This window comes from Drosophila innubila (genome assembly GCF_004354385.1).
Source record: "Drosophila innubila isolate TH190305 chromosome 3R unlocalized genomic scaffold, UK_Dinn_1.0 2_E_3R, whole genome shotgun sequence".
In the NCBI taxonomy this organism is placed as follows: domain Eukaryota; kingdom Metazoa; phylum Arthropoda; class Insecta; order Diptera; family Drosophilidae; genus Drosophila; species Drosophila innubila.
This window is the reverse complement of record NW_022995380.1, coordinates 15441511-15454721: the sequence shown is the minus strand read 5'-3', so window position 1 is coordinate 15454721 and position 13211 is coordinate 15441511. Positions and strand designations below refer to the sequence as shown.

Genomic DNA, 13211 nt, shown 5'->3' with positions numbered 1-13211 from the left:
CATATTGGCCACTACGGTTCCGTTGTTATGGTTATACGAATACACTCAACAGAGAACACACTCAATTTGCCACGAAATTTGAGTGCAAATGTTTTCCATAATTACAAAAACAAACTGTTTACATGTAAAACATGACATGTTTGAGTTGCTGCAACCCTTTCTATTGACTGACTGGTGGCAGCAAGTTAAAGTTCAAATATTGGTCATTACAATTAGGCAGCCGATTGGAGCAGGTTTTGAGTTACACACACGAACGTACAAATATGTCTATACGTGTAAATACTTGACAGGATTCGAAGGGGGGTGAACTTTGTGAATTGTTGAGTTATTCAAATTATTCATTTTTAGACTGTTAATTATTCCATAGAATAAATAGTGATTAAGGTTTATCTATATAAATAAAACTCTTTGTCCTGTCACTGACTGATCATTTGTTAAATACTTTATATTTTGAATTATAATATTTTTTTAATAAAACATGAAAATTTTTACAGTCTATCGCTTGAATATCGAATAAACTGTGCTGCCTGTGTCCTTAGCAAACGCCCCTGGCAAAGGTAATGCGAAATAACGGGTTGTTATAGCCCGATACTGGCATTGACATTGTTGACAATTCTACTTGGAACGCGTTTCCGGCTTAGGGGTTTTTGCGCAACACTTTTAATTAATGTCAACGTGAGCTGTATTTGCAACTAGCCAAATCACTTGGCCCCGAGTCACTCGTCATTGGCATTGCGTAAGTTTAATTTAGTTTCTGCTGTCCCTCCGCTGACTTTGTGCACTTTAATTGCAATTGGGCCAGGCGACATGTCAGCTGTCAGTTTTGGTCAGTTTTGGGCACACGAAATGTTCAAATTGTTGATACAATTTTCAGGGGAATATGCGAATTTCAGCAGGATCCTTTCGAGCTGCTTATATACACATAACCAAATTGAGCACACACACACGAGCTTAAAGGTAGATAGAGTAACGGTACTTTGTTCGCTTTACTGTTAGTTATGCATACGACCACGTCCACGTTTCTGTCTCAACTGTTTGGGCCGTAACGCTCGCAGCTCTGACACAACCCTAAGCCCATAAAAATGCAAGAGCTGACTTTAAGGGTTAGAGTGCGTGGGCGTTGTTGCATTCACTCCGTCACTCAGTCACTCACTTATTCCCACATTCATTCGGTCATTCAGTCATTCATTCGACTTGTAATTATGCCTAGTTTTCGTGTCAGCATATGCATTGCACTTTGTGCTTAGCGTTGTAAGCGTTTCCATATTTCTCAGTCAATATATTATGCTGTTATTAGTGACACCAATGGGCATTACTAGTATTTAACGGGTTGTCTGACACTATATGGGTCAGTAGTGAGCAGCACCTAAGTAGCCAACAGCAATTGCTTTGAAGTCCGCTAGTTGTCAAAAGCATACAAGAGATTTAAAATAAAAAACATACAAAAGTAAAAAAGTAAACAGAAAAACAGCTTCAAGTGGACAAAGCTATAAGTTCCGCAAAAAGCCTACCATTAAATAAAACTTGCCTAGATTTAATTTTTTTAATGTTATGATTATGATTATATTTTACATAGTTTTTCCATTTCAATAAAATTAACACGCATGAAACAAATTTCTTGAGGTAAAAATATCCAAACATATTTTTGTTGTACCTATGCTTGTATCCATTCTTTGCCCTCTGCATTTGGCACTCATCGTTTAAATTTTGCGCGATCCAAATAAACTAAACCGTAACTCAATCTTTTTACTAAATTATTCAGTTGGATTGTTGTGCTGTTTTGTGTTTAGAATTTGTAATTGGTTAGTTTGGTTTAATAGCAGACTCTACTGTCCATCACCGGCGCCTTTGTTGGAATGCTGAATGGAAGTTTTGGGCCTGGATGGCTGATGGAGTGGAGCTCGCGCTGTGGTGGTACCGCTAAATTTGACATCACTGTCATCACTGTACGAGGACATCTCATCGGAGCTATATTGAAAGTTATCAATCTCGATCTCGTCCATGCTATCAACTGGTGTCTCATTCTCAGCCTCGAGGGCATCACCACCAGCAGTTGCTAAATTAATATGGGATTTTCCCTTGGCCTCTTTGACGGTCGGATCACCAGCCAAAGTTCCTGAACCCGAGCTTGTGATTTTGCTAATTTCAATGTTGGATATGCCAGTCATTGAGTTGTATTTTGGCTGCTCATCCTTAAGATCGCTCAGCTGCATTTGTGTGCAAAAGCGTTGTATTTGCCCCAACACTTCACGTACGCCCAGCTCCGAGGACTTAACATTGACGCTCTGCTCCGATGACGACTGTTGCTCCTCCATCTGCGGTTGGGGTGGTGACTTTGAAGTACTGCGACATGCACAAGGATTCTGCGCTTTGACACATTCTCTGGTTAATTTCTTCAGATTGCCTTGGCCCAACTTTCCAGCTGCCAGCTGTTGCTTAACACTCTTCTGATTCAATGCAGCTGACTGCTTAGCAACCCTGGTGGGCACTGCAGCAGGTGTAAGATTCGCCTGTGATGCAGCGGCCACTTTGTTAGAGGAGTTTTTGCTGGTTATCATCGTCTGATGCTGATAGAACATTTTGTCGTATTCGGACTTCATGCACAGATATCGAAAATGACGGGTGTTCTCTTCCCCATAGTGCATGACCTCTGCGAAAGGATTTCGATAAGCCTTAGTGTGACCATTTCAAGGGAGCATACTTACTGTTGGTAACTTCTTCGTGCAGTTTACAAAATAGATCATTAGTCACCTTGAGTTCATTCGAAAAGCGTTCCATTTTGCTAGACAAATCGTGAAAATTGCGACTGACCACATCACAAATGGTTGTCTACCAAAATATAATTTATAAGAAAGAGAAATTTTATGAAATTTGTGATACTTACTCCAACTGCAGTCTTTACAGTCTGGCGTATAAGCTCAAAAAACTCTTCGGGATCATCATCCTTTTCCTCCTCCTCGGCTACAGCTGACAAATGCATTCCACGATGTTGCTGATTTTGACGCTGATGTTGCTGATGTGGCGGATGTTGCTGATGTTGCTGATGTTTTTGATGTTGTTGCTGCTGCTGTTGTTGTTGATGCTGCTTCGGATTCTGATGCTGCTGTTGCGAATGATGCATGTGATGCAAATTATTGGTGTTGTTTGTGTTGATCGGATTATTTAACTGCTGCTGTTGATGCAACTGATGCTGCAACGGATGTGGATGTGGATGCGGCTGGCTCTGATGGGAATGCGTATGTGGCCGACGAGCATTAAGATTGCTCGTTGAGATCATTAGATCCTTGTCTGAGAGTTCGGCCACATTGGTTTCCATTTCCATGCTCTGTGCATAGGCGTTTCGCTGTGTCATTTGCATAGGCATTTGCTTGGCATGTGGATGATTGTGACCATGGGGATGCATATGGCCAAGTCCCTTGTTGTTGTGGTTGTTGTTGTTGTTATCCGATGCCACAAAGTGAACCTTCTGCGGCTGGCTCTGTATCGGCTGGCGAGCACTCTGTTTGCTTCGTCGGTTCGACACTGAACCATATGACATGGCCTGTGTGGATGCCACCTGCATCTGTACCGGCATGTGTGACGTCTTAGATGGCTGTGCCACAATGCTGCTGTTTGCAGCCCTCATGTTGGTGGCATTCAGTGGCACATTCGTTGTAATATAGTAATCATTGGCTGTGACATAACTACGCTGGGTGCGAGCGTCTCCTTGACGCGAGGAAGCGACACGCATTGTTGCCGTCTTTGTCATGCCCGGTTGGGGAATTGTCTGCGGTCGGCTGGTTTGCATGGCCTCCAATTTGGTGCCATAGACCTCTTCAATGCCCTTACGTCGATTTGGTCGCACCATTCTCTGAATTTCCCTAAATATCCTGTTCTTTCTTTTGCAATGAAAAACTTACCGCCAAAAAAAAATAGCACAACTTGCTATGCGAAACAAGGTGCTCGTGTGCTAATTTCATCAACAAAACGTATTGTTTTGTTAATGCAGAATATAGTTTTTACTTGTAAACTAAAATCTTGATAAATATAAAAATTTTTTGTTGTTTCACATTTGTATATATCCAACTGAGGGGTAAGCTAAAATGACTTGACAGCCAATAAACGATGTCTTTTTACGAACATATTTCCATTGCCAACTTTGTTATCTTTATTAAAATTTATTGGAATAAAATTAAACAAAATTCAGCTCCTGCAAACTGAATGATATTAAATGACCAGAAGTTTAGATAGATATCGCCACATTTGAATCTTAAATTTTTAGTTACCCCGCAAATATATATTTGAATATTTGTCAAGTTATCTTTTTATGTATGACGACATGTGTGAAGAGCCAATGACATGCGGCGAGGTTCTTGTTTCTTGTCAACCATTTTGCCGGAAATGTGTGTTTGATTTCTTCAAATCAAAATGCTAATGAGCTTTGCTTTACTGCCGCTCTGGTCTAGTCCTTTGGTTCAGCTGATTGCGATGTTTAAAGTGGTTACTTGCTTGGTTGACTTCTTGCATTTGCGCATATAATGATTATAATCAACACAAATATGTACAACGTTTCTTATATTATTTTTATCAGATTATTTACCTTTGAACCTTTGTGGGTGTATCATCTGAGCGTTTGGCAGATCTTGAACGCATTTGGAATTTTAAATGCCCGTCTAAGTGCTACACTTTTGACGTGATGGCTTTAAGGCAGAAAAATCCAAAGTCTGTGCTGTGAAAATAACGCACTTTGCCTCAGGTTACAGACGCCAAAGACTTCAAGAATGGCTGCGAGAACAACTAAAGAAGGCATCATAATTGGGTCAGTTGGCTGTTGTTGGGCATGTTTACAGCCTTGAGATGCTTTGAAATCAAAACCATGGCACATGCGGCACCATTTTGATTCTTTGCTCATTATGCAAATTGCGCATACGACATGTGCACACTGCTGGGCGACACACTATCACGCATATTTGTGTATATATCTATACATGCATTATAATGTAGTTGGCAAGCTGTTGCATGCGATAAGCAAGGACTCTAACGCACATTTACAATTACAGTGACTCTTAAAAAAATGCACACGGCAATCGTAAAAAGGATCATTCTAAACTATCTTTTTCTTGTATTTTTGTCAAAAACTTACTATAAAATGAAATGATATACAAATATTTACAGCTGTATGTTCACTCACTTAATTGACTCACTGTGATCTACATACACATACACGTATAAATACTTATGAAAGAGCCAATGAGAGTCGACTTTTTGATAACTTGTGATTTCCATGGCAGACATTCCTGCAGTTCATCACGTTGTATATGTGTGTGTGTAGATTTAAATTTTTCTACACAATTGTTCACTTATATTGCAACGTTTTGTGTACCATAGTTGGCATGACCGTAATGCTCTCTGTGTGGCCTTTAGTTGTTTATATGTGTCAGTTTGACAGTCAGTTGATTTCCCAGCAATGCGTAATACTCATCAGCTTGGTTTGTTGATTCCTTGGACTTGTGGGAACATTATATGTTCATTAGAGTATTATTAGTCTGACCAGCATGAGCTAGCATTTAAATAGATATTACTCATAAGAACTTATGAATAACGACATCCTTATTTCGGGCATTAAATCAGCTTAAGGTCTCCATTCTTTTTATATATTTAATATCCTAAGTTAATCCCCAGCGCATTACACATAAATCAAAGAAATTGTACTAAACAGAAAACTGTCGCGTGCATAAAAAAAGCGTGTTAAGTCTTAAGAAAATAAATAAATAAACAAGTACGTTTATGGGTACAAGTGTATGCCAAAATTATGGGCTGGCCAATTAGCAGGCAAAGAAACATATACACGTACATAAGTATCTTACAGATGCATAAATTTGTCAGCTGTCGCCAAGATCAAGCTATTTCTTTACGTGCAACACCTACGCCCCGAGACAACGCAAAAATATATTCTGAAATTTGTTGAAATAAACATTTGTGGGGTATTATTAAAATTCCAAAGTAATTAAGAAGTCGTATAAAATATATATAATAATATTCTATGTATTATTTGGAAATGTTGAAATAATTAAAGTAATATTTTTTCAACACTCAAGAAAATGTTTAATTAATTTCAAGTTCATTATTATTTTATTAATGCGATATTAAATCATATCTTAATATGTTTACAGGATTAATTAGTATTTTAATGAAGGTACAAAATTATTTAACCTTTATGCTGATTGTTGATAATTTTACAGGGTATTTACTACCCGTATGTTATTATTTTTGCAATTCTCGCGATTATATATTTACTTAATTTGAGCGCTTTTTATTTATACATATTTTGGTTAGTCTGTTGTTTAAAGCATTTCCACTTGACAGAAGAACATGACGACTGTCGGCATTCATCGTATTCGCTAGAATCGTTGTCTCATTTCTCTGCGTTGTGTTTTATGACTAAATGTGCGTAATAAATAAATACTACAACAATAAATTTGCCTGCAGCAGATATATCAAAAAAAAAAAAACTTTGCTTATTTATGCGATGCTGCCAAAGTTTCCAAACATGTTCGAATTGAGTTTAAATGCGATATTCATAAACGCAGCTGTTCCCATTTTATTTGCAATAGCAAATTGCTCTGTTCGGCTTTGATTGTTGACGATTATTCGTATTTTGAATGCTTTTTATGAAGCATTCACCATTGACAATATAAATATTAAAACAAGAGCAATAACTTCAACTCCAGTATACTGTCTACTGACTTTTTTCGTGGCTTTTCTTCTGGATCAGTCGCGTGCTTGCATTGCTCTTTTGTCTTTAATATACGAATACAGCGTAAAGCTCATCAAAGAATGGAATTAATTCCGTTGGTATTTGGGTCAACAGCATTGCGTCTCTCAAATCAATTAAATACATAAATAATATGTTGGATAAAAAGAAAAGATATGGGAAATGTTCTTTTTTGTTTTTTTCTTCTTATCTTTAACATAATTTGTTTTATTAAAGCAATAAAATCTATTTCTAGAATAAATAATAATTTTTTAATAGTCAAATGGAAAAGTTTAAAACACAATGTAAATAAGTTTATTTGAAAATGATTAAAAACATGCCCTTTATACTTATTTTATTTTTCATAATATCTGATGTCTTTTCTAATTAAGCCTGCAAACTCAAAATATTACAATTAAAATTAATTCTCAGTAACCAATTGATAAGAAAGCTTAAGCGAAATGTTGCACAAAGTGTTGCTCTACTGAAAGCTTTCTGGTGTTGCTTGGCATCAATTGTTGCTCAACAAAAGTTGCTAGCGACATAGACAACTTAATTAAATGCCAGAATCATTACAAATATTAACTAAACACTTGACGCACTAAACTTGGCAGTGCGCATCCTCATTATCAAGTGCAGTGGCAGTCGCTGACGTGCAACATTCAAGTGCAGAAGCAACATATTGACATGCAACATGTGTGCGAAAACCAGTTGGGCAACATAAACAAAAAACAGCTGTTTCAGTTTCGGTTTCTGGCGCCGGCAAAGCTTTTTGAAGTGAAATCAAGCAGCGCGCAGCGACGTCGACGTTGCACAGTGGTCTTTCTTATATAAATTAAAATTCAGTTTTCGAATGAATGTTAAGATATTATACCAAAATTTGCTTAGTATATGACATGTGTGTATAGCAAATATAGTAAATAAAATAATTAAAGACAAAAAGATAAAAAGAGTTTTTAATTTACCAAATAATATCTACGGTTCAATAATACATTCGCTTGGTTTCGTTATAATAAATGTATTGATTTAAAATTAATTTTTATTTTAAAATTGTAATTTCATTGTTATATCTTAAGTCATTTTTTACTTTTAATTTATATTAGTTGTTATTGATCTGAATGATAATATATATTTTTCTTCAATCCTGCAGCTTAATACATATTTCCTTACAAAAACATCATTTTCATTTATTCTTTCATTCTAAAAAGCCCACTGTGCGTTGGCAGCGGCAGCAGCAGCAACAGCAGCAGCAAACAGGAAAATCCGCACGACGATGCCACACACAAGTTCAGTTCAATGCGAAATTGTGAATAAGCCAGACGGTGAATTTCTTAATGCTGCGTGGCCCGAACAAAAACGCGGTCAAAACTCTCGACGGAATAGCGCGAATATTCGTAATAAGTACAAATAAAAAGTGTTTTGTGTTTAGTGTTGTAACGACCTTGGGAAAGTCTAAGACAAAGCCAAATGCAACTGGCAAACGGAAGGACAGTTGCCAAAAGCTAATTGACCATAACGATATTCAAGATTTATGTACCGGTCGGAATTTTGCTACCAACTGAAGTAAAGTGTCAATATTTGAGCGTTGTTAACCGATTTGCAGCACGCTTCAAAGTTGTTGACGTTGCAAAGAGGCTAACAATTAATTGGTCGACTTGTGTGTGCATCTTTAAGATACAAAACGTGCTGCGGCAGACAGTCGACAGACTACAGACGACAGACTGCAGACAAAGACAAGTTGCATCTACTTGCATCTCGTAAAACCAAATCATCGAGTCTCAAGTGGCAACAAAGTGAAATTTTCGTGCCAAATTTGCAATATTGAAGTGCAAATCACAAATTGTTGGTGCAAATCGGTGTTGCTTGTTTAACATTTGAACAGCAATTGCAATTGATATAACAATTTCAATTTTGAATTCGAGCTTAAGTCGAACGTAATTTAAATTGCAATTGCAATTCATGCCACGGCAAATACTTGAGTAAGTATCGCATTGAGTTGCGCAATTATAAGCGCCATACCTTGGACTCAGTCTTAGCTCTTAAGTATCTGTTCAATTTATGTTTAGTTGACAGTGATTAATCTCAACATTTGAATTCAATTCAAATGCCATGCAAAAAGTCAAGCAATTAATTTAACGTGTTGCCAAATGCCTACGATTTTCTACTTAGTCATGTATTCAATTAAACACATACGAGTATCCATGGCTAATTTAAGTAGTTTTCTAGTCATGTGTCAAAAGTGCAGTCACCAATTTATACATATCTTCAGAGAATGCAACTAAATCATTTTAAATTGTAAACTGAGTTTCCATATGCATTCATTTGTATTTTGTGTGCTTGTTTGATACTGAAAATGTGGTTGCATATTGGAATTGCTAATAAAATACGCATATTATCATCAAAATCTAATTTATGGTGCATACGAAAATTTCTGGCATTGCATCAACTTTGTGGCAAAAGCAATTGAAAATGTTTACAAAAGATGAGAAGCCAATGAATTTAACAACACAATTGACTTGATCTGTAATTTTGATAAGTATCTCTAAAATGATAATGAAATAACAGCACTTTAATTAAATTTAACCACATTTATTACAACATATTGGAAAATCTACAAGCCGCATATCTTCAGAAAAAAAAATACTTATATTAAAGTTTTCTCAACTTTGTTATGAAATTTCAGTTCATTTGGTCAGCATCAAATAGTTTACAATTTGTTTACCGAACTGTGCCAAACTGTGGCTTCCATATTTTCGAACAATTTTAAAATTACTCAACGCAAGCATTCCAAATAGCCATCTATTAGGAGCACAGTTATTTAGTAAGGCTTTAAATTGTTTTGCCAATTAATTACGTAACTAATTGATGGGGGAAATTCTTGTGCAGAAGAGCAAAAAGTTCCAAGAGAGTGGCTTTACATTCTCCGTTGCTGTGTGAAATGTAGCGGATAGACCTAAATAAGCCCAAACAAAAGGCAAACTGCACACTTGCAGGCCAAAAGAAAAACTTAAAAACCCAGCAAGTAGATCGACTTTTCAAGCCAACAACAAAAATGGAAGATAATAAAAGTGCGTACGTCAAAGTTCAAATGTCAGTTACGGACAGACCCAAACTATGCCCCTGCTACTCAACTCACATCCGGTGACTATGTGGGTCAGTTTGGTGTCTAGATTGTGATTGATCTGCGTTTAATGCCATTTTGTTGTTGAACGGAAGCGTAAAAATGGTTTGCTTTGAACGATGACACGCACAAATCTCTGCTTAGAAGTTGGAGAGCTAGAGTGTTCTGGAGGGAGTGATAGAAATGAAGGGAGGGATTGTTATACGATACATACAAGCTCGACATATTTATGAAGTTGTTAGCTGGACACCGACACTGATATACAATACGAACGAAGCTACAAGCTAGCAACATATGTGAAGTTGTCCCTCGAAGTTTTTGCAAACGCCTTTTCAACACACTCGCATACATAGCATACACACACATACACACAAGCTAATCATGTGGTTTTTCATATGCCACTTTGGCACAGTGGGTGGGTGTGTATTTGTATGTTAAAGTATGTGGGCGTGGTCATGTGTGGCAATGTTGATAGACCTTGCTTTGATTTACGGCAGCTGTAAACTGCGCGGATGTAAAAAATTCCAATCCCGAAATCACTTTCCTTTCAATTACACATGGGATAAAGTGGAGAAAGCCATAGGAGCTTATACTAATACGTTGCAGACTAATCTAGAGAATGCTATATAAATTCGTAAACTATTGTTTTTCCATACTTCGCAAACTGTTCAGTGAACTCTTTAATTGACACAAAATTGCCAAGAAAAGCCATTCAGAATAGCTTAATTGTAACCATCTGAAAAGTTGCCTTTGAACAGAACTTATTAATTCCTGGAATACAAGTACACTCAACTATCAAAGTCATGAAATAGGTTTGGTATGCAGGCAATCAACTCGAAAAGATTGTTAAAGCCAACATTGAACCGTAAGCAAACTTAATTCAGTAGTTCTCGCAGCTGCTGAGATGTATGCAACAGAAATACCAGCCAGATCACGTATGTAAGAGCACACTCATGCTCGTATTTTTCCTCATACCCATATCTATGCAAAGACTAGTACTCATACTCATACTCATACTTTTCATAGTAGCCGTAATGCTTAGACGCATACAGAAATAGAAATACATACGTGCGTGTAAATTCGAATATGGCATTTGTAGCATTCGTATGTGCCGATTTGCTTGGCAGCCTTCCTTCTGATTTTCAATTTCCAATTGGTGTCTAAAGCATATTTCATGCTTTTTCCCAGCAAGCTGACTAAGTTGTTGTGTTATACGCTTCGCTAACAGCTTTAGCAGCTACTTATGTGGCTCATTCTTCTCATTTTTCACTTGAAAGCATTTAGTTTGTCAGTCGTGCGTATTCTTTATTCCTAGCAGTACTTTTTTGTAATTATATACCCTGTGTTTATAAAAAATGTGAAAAACATATATTAATAAACTGAGTCGGGTCAAAATTTGTTGATATTTTTTTTTGTCTAAACATACTTGAGACTTGGATACGATGTAGATTACCGTCAACTCTAGCATATTTCTAGGTTACTTTTTTAGTGACTTTTAAGATGCTATGTAGCTTTATTTTAGCGCACACGTGCGTGTATCCTTCGCATTAAATTTATTGCATATACTTATCAGTTCTTCAATACAATGGGACTTCAAAGCAGGCAAGGCGCTTCCTTTTTAAGCGTAATCAAAACTGTTTCAAGGCCTTAAAAGCCAACATATCCGGGTTTCTTGACAAAAGTCAGTTGACAAATTTTACAAGTCATTGACTTCATTGCTGGCTAACAATAACAGGAAGTCATCTATTGTACATACACCTACATCACTTTTTCTGCCATACACAGACATTTTAAACATATACAATATAAACAGTCGATCTGTCTGTCTATCTGACTGCTTGCAAGTTACACCAATTCTTATCAGAGTCCATTGAAGTGCGCAACGTGAATTTGTATGTGTATTCGTCGGTATTTTAAATTAAGTGTGGCTTATTTAGACAAGTTAAATTGTATCAGTAATTGGGTCACTTCCGAGAAAATTTGTACTATGACCGCCTTAACAAAACCAGCCATTTAAATATTTAATTAATTTTTTAACATTTTATATAAATAGTTTTCGTACAGTTGAATTTTTGTGGGAATTTTATTATTAATTTTGCCAGTTTCTTTTAAATAGGCCGCACCCCAAAAAATTTAAGCAATTTTAATCATGCTATGCATATATATGTACATATGTAAATTTACACAGTATAAAAGGTTTTTCTACAATATTGCTAATTGCTCTTGTTACAGAACTGCCAAAAAAATAACATTACAAATTCCCAAATACAAGGACAAACGCTTCAGAGTAAAGTGCTTACTAAGCACTGTTTGACTACGATATACTCTGTATAAATATACCATTTGAACAATTTAATTTTAAACTGCATATTAAAATAACACTTGTTTTTACATATTTTAAATAGTTTAATTTTTTTTATAATAAATTATCAAAATTGGATGGATTTTATGACAGAATATCAATTTAATTGATTCTTCAGCTAAAAATATAAAACAATTAGATTTTACTGAATATCCTTAATTCGCATGTGCAGGGTATTCAATTCCAAAAGGCAATTGTCAAATAAATTAAATTTTTTGTAATGAGGTCAGCAATTAAGTATATAACGACTATTTAAAGTATCTAGTACTATTTAAATCTTTGTATGAATTACATCAAACTAAATACATATATTTAATACAAAATGCACAATTTAATTTTAATTTAAACGAATTTAAAAAATTTATTTGATTTATTGTGAAATATTGTGTTTTTCTTGACTTTCATACTGCTGTGTTTTATTTGTCAGGAGAGTTAAATTTGTTTTAGCTTACGACTTGATGAGATTCCATTTCATACTCTTCGAAACAAAAAACTGATTTATTGTAAGCAAAGTCTCGTAAAAGAAAAAAATTTGCAAAAATTACCCAAATTTTTTTTTTGGCAATAAAGTAAAAAAAAAAAGAAATAACATAAGCAAAAGTAAGATAAGAATGAAATTTTTGTGAAGTGAAGACCACCGCAAAAGTGTGTGGATTCTCTGCTCCGCTCTGTGCCAGCTGTCAATGATTTGTTTCAACAATTTGGCCCGTCGTGTCGTTAAACGAACATAAATATTGTGATTACCAATAATGCTCGAAAAGTCTGGGTGTCCTATTGTCTGCCTGTCTTTTGGGTGTCTGCCGCACTTTTTTTTATTTTTCTCTGCTATTTTTTGTACTGTACACGGCACTTTTTTAATGATGCCACAGCCACATACCGGGCGGAAAGTTGTCTCATAGGGTGCTCGTCTACGAATTTACTTTGCTTACTTCGACGTGTCTTTAAGTGATATTTTCATATGAGATATTTAATTTTGCTCATTACATTATAATTAA

General features: G+C 35.9%; 2 protein-coding genes across 2 annotated transcripts in view; one reads left to right on the top strand and one right to left on the bottom strand.

Annotated features, from left to right (window-relative positions):
• Positions 1-1533: 1533 nt before the first annotated feature.
• LOC117792062 (putative mediator of RNA polymerase II transcription subunit 12) lies at positions 1534-4096 on the bottom strand. Its single transcript, XM_034632018.1, has 3 exons — positions 2885-4096; positions 2706-2829; positions 1534-2650 (listed from the first exon to the last, which is right to left on the bottom strand). The coding sequence occupies exons 1-3, from the start codon at positions 3845-3847 to the stop codon at positions 1827-1829; spliced, it is 1911 nt and encodes a 636-aa protein (XP_034487909.1). The 5' UTR covers positions 3848-4096; the 3' UTR covers positions 1534-1826.
• A 4567-nt stretch (positions 4097-8663) lies between these two features.
• Positions 8664-13211, top strand: part of LOC117790235 (cardioacceleratory peptide receptor) — a 34980-nt gene continuing 30432 nt past the window's right edge. The window contains exon 1 of the mRNA XM_034629590.1: positions 8664-8712. The gene's annotated coding sequence lies outside the window, so the exon portion shown is untranslated. The remainder of the gene's footprint in view (positions 8713-13211) is intronic.